At 40.7% G+C, this 16431-nt stretch overlaps 1 protein-coding gene across 3 annotated transcripts in view; it reads right to left on the bottom strand.

Annotated features, from left to right (window-relative positions):
• Positions 1 to 552: 552 nt before the first annotated feature.
• scaf4a (SR-related CTD-associated factor 4a) overlaps positions 553 to 16431 on the bottom strand; it is an 87145-nt gene continuing 71266 nt past the window's right edge. For 2 of the 3 annotated variants that reach the window (XM_048540418.2, XM_048540419.2), the window contains exons 19-20: positions 15214 to 15411; positions 553 to 2335 (exon numbers count right to left, since the gene is read on the bottom strand). In XM_048540418.2, coding sequence (XP_048396375.1) covers positions 1485 to 2335; positions 15214 to 15411 — 1049 coding nt within the window. In that variant the 3' untranslated portion in view covers positions 553 to 1484. The remainder of the gene's footprint in view (positions 2336 to 15213; positions 15412 to 16431) is intronic. The other variant, XM_048540421.2, reaches the window with a different exon arrangement.

The raw sequence follows: 16431 nt of genomic DNA, 5'->3' as shown, positions 1-16431 counted from the left end.
TTGTATCTTAATGCAATGAAAGTGGTGAGTCCCTTGAAAGGAGTTTCCAACTCAACAGTAATATCACACACCATAAGCATGTGCAAAATCAACAAAAAGAAAAATATGCTAATAACAGTAGAAAATGGACAAGTTTCTTCCAAGAAAAGTTTCTTCCAATATTCTGCAAGTGAGTGAAATAGTGTAATACCAACCTCCAAGGTACCAACATGTCATGAATTTTCATCGTGAGGTAGGTAATTTATGCTTACGAGATGTGAAGCACTGAAATTCCCATTTTCTAACATATTCAAAACAAGCAAGAAGACTTAAAACTGTTATCATTCACATATTCTATTGCATGAGCACATGCTTAAATCTACTAAAAGTAAATTGCTCATCTAAAATCCATTTCATTTAGAAAAAGACCACTTATTTTCTGACTACGAATGGAGCATTAACAATTTAAACAGAATTCACTGCAGAATCTTACTCTTTGTCCTGAGATAAGGTGGAAATAACATGAAACTTTGAACGAGCCATAATGCTATTTTGTATAAACAAGTGGGTGAATAATTTCCATGATATTTTTATGGTTAAAACAAGTTACACAGCCATATATTAAATCTAAACAACATTCATTAACCCAGCTGTTAATATTGATGTCTATTGTTAGAACAGTCAACATGTGATACTTTTTTACAACTACATTAGCATCCAAAACAGAAGAAAACAGGAAAACTGTTACTTTTAAGAAACAGTCTGTATTTAAGGGAAAAGAACAGATAAACTTTCAAGAAACATTCTAAAACAAAGTACTGTTCAGACCATTTGTTTCCTGATCTTCAGTGGGCAACTTTATAAGTTTTCTATACATCACCAGTGAAATACACTAATATTTTTATAATACACTTTGCAAAGCAATCTGTTTCGGGCTCTGGTTGGTTGTTCAAAAACAATTTCAATTTTTTTTAAAAGAATGCATACTAATGAGAGTCTAATTTAGACTTGCTTCCCATATAGAAAATATCAAACTTTAGGGTGTTTCACAGCCTTATTCTTCCATCCCATGACATTCTTTTCTCCACAAGTCCGAGGAAGAATATCACACGCTCTAAAGTTTGTTAAGAAAATAGAGTTTATTAAAAACAAATCCCTAAGCTCAACTTTTGGAGGAGCTTTCACCGCTTGTTATGTTTTTAAATTAAAAAAGAATAGAAAGCACTTCTACCTTATGTCAAAGTTTTAAAAACGTACAGCAAAAATCTGATTTTTTTCTTCCCTGGTCGTTGGGTGTTCAGCCTTCGAAGTAAATCGTATGTCATTCTGAATACTGGGGAAAGCAAACGATTTGCTTAAAACTTTAAAACTAGACAGGACTGTGGGATAGCAGAAGCAATACTTTATACATCATTTTTTTATACAACTCTAAAGCTTCATAGCACAATAATGTGGTGTATACATCAATTACTACCACATCATGTGTTTATTACAATTAGTTTCTATCACTGAGCCTCATCAGATGCACCTGAATCTTTTGTATCAAGTTGATTACTTGAGGTAGGCTCCAATCCCACCATTCCTGCAGCTTTCAAATTCATGCTCGATGAATCAGATTCTCCTTTAGCAGATTCGGGAACTGGGATCACATCTGACTGTTTCATTATTTCTTCTTGTGTGTCGCCATTAGATTTGTGGTTCTTTTCATTGCCCTGATCAGTTTCTTCAGGCTTCTCCTTTCCTCGTTGATCCATTTCTCTATCCCTGCGAGATTCTTTGTCTCGTGAATCACGATCCCTATGTCCACTTGATCGCCTATTCCTTTCTTCTGAGTCTCTGTGTCTCTCCCGTTCAGAGCTTCTTCTCCCCCATTCCCTTCTTTCACGTCCACCACTATGACGATCGTGATCCCTATCTTCATGACGATTTCCATAACGATCATTTTCATTACGGTTTCCACCAAAAGGGCGATTTCTGAAATCTGATCTGCCAAAGCGCTGATCCTGGTCTCGATCTCTTCCTGGAGGAAATCCATGCCTGTCATTCCTAAATTGCCTTCCATCTCTATCCTCAGCCACACCAGGGCGACCAAAAACATTCTGGGGTGGAAAGGGACCACGCATGGCATGAGGTGGAGGCACTCCATATCCTCCTGGCCCTGGAGGTGGTGGGCCCCTATGTAACAAATGTGGTAGCAGGGGACGTGGTGGAGCAACAGGAAACCTTTGCAGATGAGGTGGTGGAACTCCAGGGGGCCGCTGCAGTGGTATTAAACCAGGTCGTGCACCCAACAGACCAGGGCTTGGTGGCTGTACACTCATTAAGGGAGTATGTGCTGCAGTTCCACTTTGATTTCCTGAAGAATAAACACAAAGAAGTATGTTAAGTAAAATCATTCACTAACTTATTTGTGGAAGACAAGACTGAAATTATCCAATGGGATACTAATGTTCTAATACTGAACATGTCTATAAAATTTCTCATTCACTATTATAACAGAGCTATTCTGCTATCCAAATGGGCTATTATGTTCAGTGTAATATATAAATTTTGAACAGTGATAATCACTCATACGTTGTTACTGTGCAATTTGAAGAGTTAAAACATCTAACTTTCCCACCTTGAAGTATAAATCCACACCATCTGCTCCTAAAACAATTACACCAATACTAAACATGGAACTAGTAAGGCGGCGACTGCCTAGTGGTAGTTTGGCGAAATATTCATCTATTTTTAAATCCACTGTCAATAAGCTATTAATTTCTGGGGAACTAGGTTCAAATCCCACCATGACAGAAGTTGGAATTTGAATTCAATTTAAAACACATCTGAAATTAACATTCTACTGACGACTATTGTCAGAAAACCCACGTGGTTCACTAATGTCCTTTAGGCATGGAAACCTGCCATCCTCACTTGGTCTGGCATATATGTAACTCCAGACTCCATAGCAATGTGGTTGACTCTCAACTGCGGTCTGAAATGGCCTAGCACGCCACTCAGTCTGATCAAACACTATGTAGTCTCAATAAAGAAACAAAACCAGATGGACCACCTGGCATCAACTTCGGCACAGAAAATGAAAATGGCAGAGTGGCCATGTCAATGATGCAGAGTATTCCTTATTGAAATTTGACAGCCAGTCTCACATACTCATGGAGTCATACCTTGGAAACAATGTCTCAGATACCACTATCACCATGCCTGGATATGGCCTGGCCCACTGGTAGGACAGACCCTCCAGAGATGGTGGCACAATGGTATACAGTTGGGAGGGAGTTGCTTGCAACATTGACTCTGGACCCCGTAAAGTCTTGTGGCTTCAGGTTAGACATAGGCAAGGAAGCATACCATCCTCTGTCAACTGATGAACCATTACTCCTCCATGTTGAACAAGAATTGGAGGAAGGAACTGAGGATGGCAAGGGCAGAAATGCACTTTCAACATCCAACACCAAGAGTGGCTCAGCAGCAGCACTACTGATCGAACTGTTGGGTACAAAAGGACGCAGCTGCTAGACTAGGTCTGCGGCAGGTGTTGAGGCAATCAGTGAAATGGGTAAGCATATTTGACATCATCCTCACCAATCTGCCCTCTGCATGTGCATCTGTCCATGACAGTCAGAGTGACCAACAGAGTCCTCCTGGAGACAAAGTTCTACCTTCAAAGTGAATAAAACCTGCATTGTGTTGGGTGGCACTATCACCGTTCTAGATGGGCAGATTTTGCACAGGTCTAGCAACTCCAGACTGGGCATCCATAAGGCACTGTGGACCATCAACAGCAGAACTGTACTCCAGCACAATCTTAAACCTCATGGCCTGGCATATCTCCTACTCAATCACTATTGTCAAGCCAGGGGATAAACCCAGGTTCGGAGTGTGTGCAGGAGGGCATGCCAGGGAACAGCACCAGGCATACCTAAAAATGAAGTGTCGACCTGATGAAGCGACCACACGGACTACCTGCATGCCAAACAATATAAGCAGCAAGTGACAGACAGAGCTAAGATTCCAACAGCTGAGAACCTACAGATCAGATCTAAGCTCCTGCCACATCCAGTCATGAACTGTAGTGGACAATTAAACAACTCAAAGAATTTGGCCTCACCAATATCCTCATCCACAATGACAGAAGAACCCAACACATCAGTGCAAAATATAAGGCTGGAGCATTTGAGCCAGAACTGTCAGGTGGATGATCTGTCTTGGCTTCCTTTTGATGGTCCCCAGCAATACAGATCCCAGTCATCATCCAGTTCAATTCATTCCATGTGATATCAATAAGTGTTTGGAGACACTGGATAATACAAAGTCTGTAGGCCCTAACAACATTCAAGCAGAAGTACTGAAGACTTTTGCTCCAAAACATACAACTCACCTAGCCAAGCTCTGCTAGGACAGCTGTAACACTGGTATCTACCCAACAATGTGGAAAATTGCCCAAGTGTGTGTCCAAGACTCAAAAAGCAGGACAAATCCAACCTAGCCAATTATTGTTCCACTAATCTCACAATTATTAGTCAAGTGATGGAAGGTGTCATCAACAGTGCTATTAAGCAGCACTTGCTCAGCAATCACCTGCTCACTTAGGATTCCACCAGCTCCTGACCTCATTACGGCCTTGGTTCAAACATGGAAAAAAACCAGTTTCCAGAGATGACATGAGAGTAACAGCCCTGAATATCAAGGCTGCATTCAACTGAGTGCACCATCAAGGAGCCTGAGCAAAACTGTAATCAATGGTGACCAGGGGCAAACTCTCTGCTGGCTGAAGTCACACCTGGCACATAGGCAAGATGGTTGTGGTTGTTGGGGTCAGTTATCTTAGTGCCAGGAGATCCCTGCAGGAGTTCCTCAGGGTACTGTGCTAGGCCTAAACATCTTCAGCTGCTTCAACAGTGACCTTCCCTCCATCGTAAGGTGAGAAGTGGGGATGACTGCTGATGATTGCACAATGTTTAGCACCATTCACAACTCCCAAGATACTAACACAATCCATTTTCAAATGCAACAAGCTCTGGACGATGTCCAGACCTGTGCTGACAAGTAACATCTGCGGCACAGAAACGCTAAACAATGACATCTCAACAAACTAAATATCATTCCTTGACATAAAATGGTGTCATCATCACTGAATTCCCCACTACCAACATCTTTGGAGTTACTATTGTCCAGAAAATCAAACAAAGTTGCTGCATAAACACAGTAGCTACAACTGCAGGTCAGAGGCCAGGTCTACTGCAGTGAGTAATTACCTGCTGACTCCTGAAAGCCTGTCCACCATCTACAAAGTACGAATCAGGAATGTGACGGAATATTCCCTACCAGCTGCCTGGATGCGTACTGCTCCAACATTCAAGAAACGACTGGACAAAGAAGCTTGCTTGATTGGCTCCGCCGCACCCACATGCATCACTAACTCTACGTCCACAAACATCCACTCCCTCCACTATCAATGCTCAGTAGCAGCAGTGTGTATTGGCTACAAGATGCACTGTAGAAATTCAAAGATCCTCAGACGTCACTCAATACAAAACGTTTGTCTTCATCCAGCCTCTGGTTCACTTTCCAAATGTTTTAAGTTTGTATTGTGGTTACACATCCTTCCCTATGTATTCTGAATAATCATTACGCAACATTCTCCCCTATGTACACTGGAATCTGATGTAATATCAACAGAATTAACTTATCGCAATTAGTGTTTTAATCTGAACAAATAGTTGGACTACAGTGGGAGCAAAGATCTTGAATGCTGCTCAGAAAGGACAATGCTTTTCCCAGAGTTCACGTGCCAACAAATTAGAACTCTCCTCTCAAGCAGTATAAATGTGATTTCTCCCCCTCTCTCACAAACCAAGTGCAAAAGGAAAAACTTTGGCTAAATTGTCTTTCTTCAGCCATACTCAAATACTGTCTTAGTACATACATGACTCTGATCCCAAAATCACAGAACTTTACAAACCAGCCAGTGAGCATGTCAAACTTTTCAAGATGCAAGCAGTAATAAACAAAACTTTTATGCAATGGTTTCTTGAGATATGGACTTTTCATCAGAGAAGACTACACCGGGTGTTTTTGGAAATAATTTCTGTGTCTTCTTTGATCAGTCAGGGATAGTGAACAGGTCATTTACTTTTTCCTTTACTGAACAGAAGCTTAGAAATTCATAGGATTGGCTTTCCTGCCAGCAAACTGGAATATTCCAGCCAAGATATTTCTTTAGCCACAAAGCATCATAGTTTCTAACAGAATGGGAGATGTTCCCCTTGTCCAACTTGAAAACTGTCAATTTCTTCTTTGAACAACACTACAGAAATTTCAGTTAACATATCCGAGAGACAATTTGTGAACTTACAGGTTGCTCGTTTCCAGTTGCCAATGATCCATGACTCTTACATACAATACTTGTGACAATGCACAAGGGATGAACAACTACTATAATTTTTCAAATATCTATTTGGGAACCATTCCAGGCAACATATTTCAGAATAAAACAAAAGAACGTTCTTCTTTCATTTTAAACAAAGATGGTTATTCAATTGCAATTTTTTTGATCATTCAACAGTTTCTACAATAAGAATGAAGAGAATTTTCCATAAAAATATCCACAATTAGATCTTCAATAGCATGATAAAAGAAAACAGCCTGAAAGCAGGTTTTGACAACGTGCTAAATTAGGAATCATGTTTCCCTTCTGACCTAATCATAACAAGCCCATAAACAAACTATTTAAAAAAAACCTGAAAGTAGTCAGGATCTTCTTATTCAAATGAAAAAAATCACAATGAGTATCAGTTTCCCTTTCTTCTTAAAGTTACTCACATTAAAATCAATACAAATCTGAAAAACGTAGCAGCATTCAGGCTCAGATTGGATTGTGCTGTCATTCAAACCCAATTACCATGTTCAATTAGGTCAAGAGTCACACACTGAGCTTAATGGTACAGCTGACGTATTTCAGTGTAAAAGAATGGTGCAGCTATCGAATGCAGACCATGTGTATGGAGTCTCCCAGAAAGTAGACTCAAATAGCAGTAGTTTTATTTTTTCCATTTTTTTATTAATTCTAACATTTTAAATGTGAGACTTCAAGCTGTGCAATATCTTGCTGCTAAACTCAATGACCACTTTGAACGTTGTAAGATGCAGAAGTAGAATTAGGCCAATCAAGACTTCTCTAAAATCAATGAGATTATAGATGATTTGTTAACCCCCAACTCCACTTTCTTGCCTTATATGCATCACCTTTGATTTCTAATCATTAAGGGAATCAATCTCTCAGCCTTGAGTATATCTGATGTCCCAGCCTCTATCGGGTAAAGAATTTTAAAGATTCACTATCCTCATGGAAGAAATTCCTCATCTGTCTTTCGGTACAACCCCTCAATTCTGAGATTATGCCCTCTGGTCCAAGGCACTTCCACAAGAGGAAACAGTCTCTCAGTATCTACCTTGTAGTCAAATTCCCGAAATATCTGATACGTTTCAAATAAAGGTGTTTCTCATTCTTCTAAACTCCAATGGAGGCCCAAACTACTCAAACACTCCCTCATAAAACAGGCCCTTCACACCTGGAATCAATTTGATGCACCTTCTCTGAATTGCTGCCAACAGCAGCTAAGCTTAGACAAGGGGAAAAAAACTGTTCATAGTATTCCAACTGTGGTCTGGCTAGTACCTTGTACAATTTGAGCAATGATCACCTTTTTTTTATACTCCATTCCCTTCGAAATAAAGGTCAATATTCCTTCTGTCTTCCTTTGACATGGCTCTGAAATGGACAGAGAACTGTCTGGCAGACAGGAAACAAAGAGTACGAATAAATAGGTCAATTTCTGAATGACCAGTGGTATATTACAAGGACCAGTGCTTTGACCCCAGCCATTCACAATATACATAAATCATTTAGAGGAAGAAACTAAAAGCAACATATTCAAGACTGCAAGTGACACAAAGCTTGAGAGGAGACTGAAATGTGAGGACGATGCAGAGATGCTTCAGTGTGATTTAGACAAGTTCAGTGAGTGGGAAAATACATGGCAAATAAAATATCATGTGGATAAATGCGAGGTTATCTACTTTGGTAGCAAAAGCAGGAAAGCAAGCACATACGTACAGCAAGCAGTGAAGTCTTGCTGCAATCATACAGAGCCGTGGTGAGACCATACCTGGAGTGGTGTGTATAATTTTGATCTTATCTGAGGAAGAACATTTCAGTTATGGAGGGAATGCAGAAGGTCTACCAGGCTGATTCCTAGCGTGTCTATACTGATGTATGAAGAGAGACCTGAATTGGTTAGGAATATATTCAAAGTTTAGAAGACTGAAGGAGTGATTTACAGAAACCTATAAAATTCTAACAGGTCTAGACAGGATAAATACAGGAAAGATGTTTCTGAAGACTAGGGAGCCCAGAACCAAGGTTATAGTATCAGAATATGGAGGAGGTCTTTTTGGACTGAGATAAGGAGAAATGTCTTCACCCAGTGAGTGGTGAACCTGTGGAATTCTCTGCCACAAAAAGTAGTTGAGGTCAAAATAATGAATGCTTTCAAGGAGGTAGATATAGTTTTTTGGGCTATACTGACGAAAAGGCATGGGGTGAAAGCTGCAAGCATCAGTCATGAGAATAGTGAAATGGCAAAGAAAGCTCAAAAAGCCTTATGAGCTACTCTTGCTTCTATCTTCTGTTTTTATTTTACCTATTGAACTTTTTGTGATTGATGCACAAGTCCCTCTTCGTGATCTCTGGACCTACCACACACTTGTGTAACATCCAGCAATCCATTGTTAGATAAATTCCTACGATTCCACAAGAGCCTTCAGCTAAATGGCTTTCCCTCTCAGGCAATTTCTTTCTCACCACAAACAACACAAGTATTTGATAAGTAAACTGGAACTTCAAACTAATAGTCAAGGAAACCACAGTGTAGAGTACACTAAAATTCACATATTTTTCATTTTTAACTACTCGGATACTAAAGCAGTCCATGTCCAAATATAACAGGACTTGTTCAACATCCAAACCGGAGCTGATTAAGTGGGAACACAGGCCACACAAATGTCAGGCAACGACCATCTCGAATAAAACAGATTTTAACTGCCACTTTGTGATATTCAGTGACAGTACTATTGCTGAACCCTCCACTAATTAAGTCCTGGGGGCTCCCACTGACAGAATCAGAAATGGATCAGACATATAAATAGAATGGCTATTAGGGCTGATCAGAAGCTAGATATTATCTGGCAATTAACTCACCTCCTGTCTCTCAAAATCTGTCCAACAAAGTACAGGTGTGCAGAAATGCTGTCTACCTATCGGGACAGGCACAGATCCAACAATACTCAAGAAGGTCGACAGCACCCAGAGCAAAGCAGCCCATTTGACTGATTCCCCCATCACCGCTTCCAACATTCACTCACTCCACCATCAACAGAGCAGCAGCAGTACTTCGCATCCATAACGTAACTGCAGCAGCCTGTCAATGACAGCACCTTCCAAATCTAAGAAAGAGGAGATGCTTGGGCACACCATCATCGGAAAGTTCTCCTCAAAGCTATCTATATCCTGATTCAGAATAGCATTGCTTTTCCTCCACTGTTGCTGAGTTAACTGCCGGATCTTCTTTCCTAATAACTGTGGAAACGCTTAACCATCATAAGACAGCAGTGGTCCAAGAAGTAGATCACTGCCACCTTTTCCAAGGCAATTAGGGTAACATGAGCTGGCAATAACCAGTCTATATCCACAAATCAATTTTAACTAGACTTTTTTTCTAAAGCTTTCGGGATAAAATAAATTGCAATTCTGTGCTTTGCTAAGTGATTTGCTTGAAAGCAAAAGAGCGAAGATGCTAGACATTTGAAACTCGGCAAACCTATCAGCATCTCTGGACATCAAAACACTCAAATAAAACCTGGCCACGTGAACATAGAACATAGAATTTAGATGGGCTTCAGATCGGTATGCCAGGTCGGCACAACATCGAGGGCCGAAGGGCCTGTACTGTGCTGTAATGTTCTATGATCTGTAGCTCTCGATGTTGCGCTGACCTGTGAACTAATAAGCCCCTCCCCCTACACTATCCCATCATTATCCATATGCTTATCCAAGGACTGTTTAAATGCCCCAATGTGGCTGAGTTAACTACATTGGCAGGCAGGGCATTCCACACCATTACCACTCTCTGAGTAAAGAACTTGCCTCTGACATCTGTCTTAAATCTATCATCCCTCAATTTGTAGCTATGCCCCCTTGTACAAGCTGAAGTCATCATTCTCGGAAAAAGACTCTCACTGTCCACCCTATCTAATCCTCTGATCATCTTGTATGTCTCTATTAAATCCCCTCTTACCCTCCTTCCCTCCAATGAGAACAGACCCAAGTCCCTCAGCCTTTCTTCATGGGGCCTGCGCTTCAGACCAGGCAACATTCTGGTAAATCTCCTCTGCACCTTTTCCAATGCTTCCACATCCTTCCTGTAATAGGGTGACCAGAACTGCACGCAATATTCCAAATGAGGCTGCACTAGCGTTTTGTACAGTTGCAGCATGACATCACAGCTCCGGAACTCAATCCCTCTACCAGTAAAACCTAACACACCGTAAGCCTTCTTAACAGCACTATCAACCTGGGTGACAACTTTCAGGGATCTCTGTACATGGACACCAAGATCCCTCTGCACATCCACACTACCAAGAATCTTTCCATTGACCTGGTATTCTACCTTCCTATTATTCCTCCCAAGTGAATCACCTCACATTTATCCGTATTAAATTCCATTTGCCACCTTTCAGCCCAATTCTGCAGTTTATCCAAGTCTCCCTGCAACCTGCAACATTCTTCCACACTGTCCACCACTCCACTGACTTTAGTGCCACCTGCAAACTTACTAACCCATCCATCAATGCCTGCATCCAAGTCATTTATAAAAATGACAAACAGCAGTGGTCCCAAAAGATCCTTGAGGCACACCACTCATAACCTGACTCCAGGCTGAATATTTTCCATCAACCACCACTCGTTGCCTTCTTACAGAAAGCCAGTTTCTAATCCAAACTGCTAAATCTCCCTCAATCCCACGCTTCTGTATTTTCTCCAATAGCCTACCATGTGGAACCTTATCAAAGGCTTTACTGAAGTTCATGCACACCATGTCAACTGCCCTCCCCTCATCCACATGCTTGGTCACCTTGTCAAAAAACTCAATGAGGTTCGTGAGACACAACCTGCCCTTGACGAATCCATGCTGACCATCTCCAATCAAAGTGTTGCTTGCGACATGATTATAAATCCTATCTCTTATAATCCTTTCCAAAATTTTTCCTACAACAGACGTAAGGCTCACAGGTCTATAATTACCTGGGTCATCCCTACTGCCCTCCTTGAACAAGGGCACAACATTTGCAATCCTCCAGTCCTCTGGTACTAAACCTGTAGACAATGAGGACTCAAAGATCAAAGCCAAAGGCTCCGCCACCTCCTCCCTCGGTTCCCAGACAATCCTCGGAAAAATCCCATCTGGCTCAGGGGATTTATCTACCTTCACACCTTCTAGAATTGATAACACCTCCTCCTTACTAACCTTAATCCTTTCAATTCTAGTAGCCCCTAACTCAGTCATGTCCTCCACAATATTCTCCTTTTCCTCAGTGAAAACAGATGAGAAATATCATTTAGCATCTCTCCAATCTCTACAGGGTCCAAACACAACTTCCCACTTCTGTCTTTGACTGGCCGTATTCCTATCTTAGTCATCCTCTTATTCCTCACATATCTATAGAAAGCTTTAGGGTTCTCCTTTATTCCACCTGCCAATGTCTGCTCATGTACCCTCCTTGCTCCTTTTAACTCTCTCTTTAAATCCTTCCTAGCTAATCTGTCACTCTCCATTGCCTCATCTTGAACCATCTCGTCTCATCGTCACATAAGCCTCCCTCTTCCGCTTAACAAGTGAAACAAAAACTCAGTTTTTCTCTCCGGACAGATGATGCCAGACCTGCTGAATATTTCCAATACTTTCAGTTTTAACTATTCAGAGATTTGGGCTTGCATAATGACCTACTTTTAATTCTTGAACAATGGAGGCATACAACTGTTCAGAAAATAAGGCAATAAATTTAAGCCTACTATAGCCTGTAAAGACGATTAACAAAGTTCACTTGCCAGCTATCTGCTTGAATACAAGTGCAATTAAAAATGACTATTTGGTATCTCAGTACGAACAAGTCGGTGAGTCTTTACAAATACAAATGTCCTCATTTTTTGTTCAAATGGAATGTCGTTGTGTTGTTATTTCCATTGAAAAGCATAATCTTGTGCAAGGTAATCCATTGCAGAGGCTTGAAATGGCGAAGTAAGAACCACAGTAAACTGAAGATTCAAGATGTCAATTCCTCAAAAATAGCTACCAGATCACAAAGAGAAACTGCGTTCTAATAATGAAATCCTGCTCTGTTGAACCAGAGGAAATATTACAGTAAAACTTCAAGTTGATGAATCAATTGGTAGTAGTAGGCTTTCACTGATTAAGAGTTAACAGGCAAGAAACAAAGTAAGAACAATAGGTCAATTTCAGAGTAGAAGGCAATGACTAGTGGGGTACTTCAGCCCCAGCTGTTCACAGTACATATTAACAATATGGATCAGGGAATTGTGTGTATTGTTGTCAGGTTTGCTGATTTAGGTCTGCAAAATTAGGTGGGACTTAGAGCATGAAGAGAAAAAAAAAGGTTTCAGGGTCATTTAAACAAGTTGAATGAGTGGGCAAATGCATGGCAGATGCACTATAACATGGAGGAACGTGAAGTGGTTCAATAGCAAAACACAGAATGGCAGAGTATTAGTTGAACGGTGATTGATTACCAAAGATTGGTGTAAAAAGGGACCTGGGTATCCTTGCAGAGCAGCCTTTGCAGTATCACGTGCAGTTTTGCTCTCCTTGCCCAGTGAAGGATACACTTGCATCACAGGGGGTTCAGAAGACTGATTCTTGGAATTGCAGAGCTGTCATCCAAGGAACAACTGCACCTGCATTCACCGGAATTACAAAGGATGAGAGGGGATCTCACTGAAATATGTAAAATTCTGAGAGCATTGGACAGACTGTACACAGGAATAGAGTCCTCTAATTGTTCTGGATGCCTGAACCAATGATGGTTTCAGAACATTTTGGACTGAAGCAAAGAGAAATTTCTTCAGATGGCGGTGAACCTATGGAATTCACCACCACCAAAGGGTGTGGAGGCAAAGTGGCTACATACATAAAAGAAAAGAATGGAGTTTTAGAAACTAAAGGTGACAAAGGGTATGGAGAGATCACAGGAGTTTGGCATTGGAAAAGAATCAGTCACATTCATGACAAATAGTAGAATAGGCTTGATGGGCTAAAAAGGCTTCCTCTTGTGTGCTTCAATGATCACAGCAAAGTTTAAGTTGTTATTAAAAAACTATTTATCAGCTTATTTCTTTCAGAGTGAATGACACACGCTCATCATCAAAAGCAGGACAAAATGCACAGACACTTGTGCCAACGGGAAGTATGATACACACCATGATGATTTTGAGGGCTCCTTTTGGAATGTATCGAAGAAAGGTTGGAGCTGTGCCTGTGACTAAATAAGGTAGTGAGGTTTTTGGAATCCAGGGGAACGTGGGCCCTTGCCAGAAGGGTGATCAATTTCTTTATTCATTCATGGGATGAGGACGTCACTGGCTAGGCAACATTTATTGCCCATCCCTAATTGTCTAGAGGACAGTTAAGAATGGGTCATGTAGGCCAGATCAGAGAGTTTCCTTCCATAAAGGACATCAGTGAACCAGATGGGTGTCTCCCCCACCCCCCAACAATTGACATGGTTGTCATTAGACTATTAATTCCACATATTTGCTGCATTCAAATTCTATCATCTGCCCTAGTGGGGTTCGAACCCAGGTCCCCAGAACATGAATTGGGTGTCTGGAGTAACAGTCCAGTGATAATACCACTAGGCCACTGCCCCCGAGAATAAGAGCAATCTGTGATGCAATCCATGACTGCATTGCGAGTGGGAGTTGCCAGATCAGCATAAGTGAAGAACTAAGGACATTTGATGGCATTGTGTCATTAATCATAGAATCCCTATTTGGCAGCAAGAGGTCATTTGGCCCTTCAAATCTATGACGACTCCTGAAGAGCATCCCACACAGACCCACCCTATCCCTGGAACCTCACATCTACTATGTCACCTAGCCTGCACATCCCTGGGCACTTTCTGACAATTGAGCATGGCCAACCTACCTCGCATGCACATCCTTTGGACAACTGGAGGAAATGAGAGATCCCGGTGAACACCCAAAACGACAACTCCCCTCAGTTATCCAAGGCTGGGATCAAATTCATGTCCCTGGTGCTGAGAGTTAGGGCTAACTAATCTGAGGAAACTGCATGCGATTTGCCTTGTTTGCATTTGAAATGTGCAATGAGGTGTTCAATCACAGTATATTACCCATGCTTACTTCTCAGTGTCAGAAATGTGGTCTATGTACTGTAGACAGCATAACTCTTTAAATATGTTTCCGCTCCCCCCACCAAAAAAAACTCTGAAATCTTGTGGTCTTATTCTCTCATTTAATCCCCTCAACCTAACGTTTATTTTAAAAGTAAAGATCACTGACCCTTAGCCAAACTATGACAAAATTGTTGGTCTTATCATAACTTCTGTCTTTTCTAAAGCATCTCCAATGTGATTCACAGAAGTGTATAATGAGACTGGACTATCACCCTTGTTTGGAGTTCAGTATACCCAAGTTTATTATAATTAAAATTATGCACATTACTTTTTCAATATCAATCTCTGAAGAGTAGTTCAAAACACATCTAACAATTTAATTCGTATTTTAACAGAACTAAGTGAGATTGGCAAGCACAGGAATCTATCAAACCAAAATATTTAAATAAAAACAATCATTACAGGCAATTATGGGGCGCACAATGGTTTGGAAAATCCATTAAATGATAAATATTGTGTAAGTACTTGGAAATAATTATATGAATATGACATGCATGAAACTTGTCACTGAATATTCAGAACAATAATTAATCTGTTGCTTAAAATTAAGTCCTTCAAACCAAAGACAAGATCAGATCTATATGTTGCAAATCTAATCATAAACTTTAATATGACCTGCTTACAAATATTCCCCTTATTCGCCATCTACTCTTTCTAAAATTCCAAGATGTAAGGGCTTACCAATGACAGGCATAGCTTGTGTTGTCGAGAACGGTACGTTGGTACCTCCCAGCCCTGGGTTATGTCCCTGTACAGGTCCAAAATATTTGGTACCATCTGAAACGTCTTCACTGTTTCTCAGCGTAGACACTAAGGTAGGGGTTGGGTTCCTCAGTGAGGAATTCTTTGCACTATCTTCCTGGGAACCCAGTGGTGTTGCTAAATAAAATTACATCTTATTAGTATGCATTTATAAAACAAAAATTCAAATTATTTAAGAAATTTTACGAACGATGCTTTGTATTAAATATTTTCTGTGGCCAGAAAGGCAAGATTAATTTTAGGAACAGTAACCACCATCTTATGATATAATGTTTATGTAATGGCTCCAGCCTTAAGCATTTAGACTACAGCACAATAATAGCATGATTCTAATTCATCATCAGATTAATTTCAACAAAAACATGTATAATGCAAACTGACATCCTACTGCCACTGCCACATTTTACAATTCAAATTCTGAAGAGTGAGAAAACACCCTTAAACTTTCAATAAAACATGTCCAGAATTTTCTCTCAGGTCATTTTCAAAATGAAGTCCCTGATTCATTGTTCTCCAAGTTTTTTTTCCCCTCATCGTAATCTCACAGAGGCTTGAAAAGCATTGTGTTTCCTCTGTGCGAAATGTTAAGAGTGGAGTAGGAAGGTTGAGAGAGAGCACAGACTGGGTACAGTGAGAATGCAGTTGTTATACTTTAGTCAAGAGCTCCATGTTGCAATTACTGCCTCCAAACTCAACATTGTCTTTTGACACCACTTGGGATCCCCATCCCCCTTCAGAAGCCCTGTCTGACCGCTGCAAGTTTGCAAAAACTGCCGTCTCATAACTCAACAATACATAAAATAAGATAGCAAACTTGGATTTTGATGTGGTGGGACTTGATCTACTCTGGAGTTGGCCCTTTTACCCAACATCTGGTCCCAAGATAGTTTGCGACTCGGGTTTCCAACTTCCACAAAGGGATTAAGCTAATCTGAAGTTGGGTCCAACTGCAGGAGGCCTGGATGCAAAGCTTTCACGCCCAGTGAAAAAACGTTTGAATTATTCCATGCAGACACAATACAGATGTCTTTCAAGGCAAAAACTGAGTCACCATAAGATGGAAAGTACCAATAATACTAGTGACAATTTTGTGCATCAGACTACATAGTTGAAATTGAATATTGAAACGAAAATTGT

Source organism: Stegostoma tigrinum, chromosome 12 (genome assembly GCF_030684315.1).
Source record: "Stegostoma tigrinum isolate sSteTig4 chromosome 12, sSteTig4.hap1, whole genome shotgun sequence".
Taxonomy (NCBI): Eukaryota; Metazoa; Chordata; class Chondrichthyes; order Orectolobiformes; family Stegostomatidae; genus Stegostoma; species Stegostoma tigrinum.
This window is presented reverse-complemented; position numbering and strand designations above follow the sequence as displayed.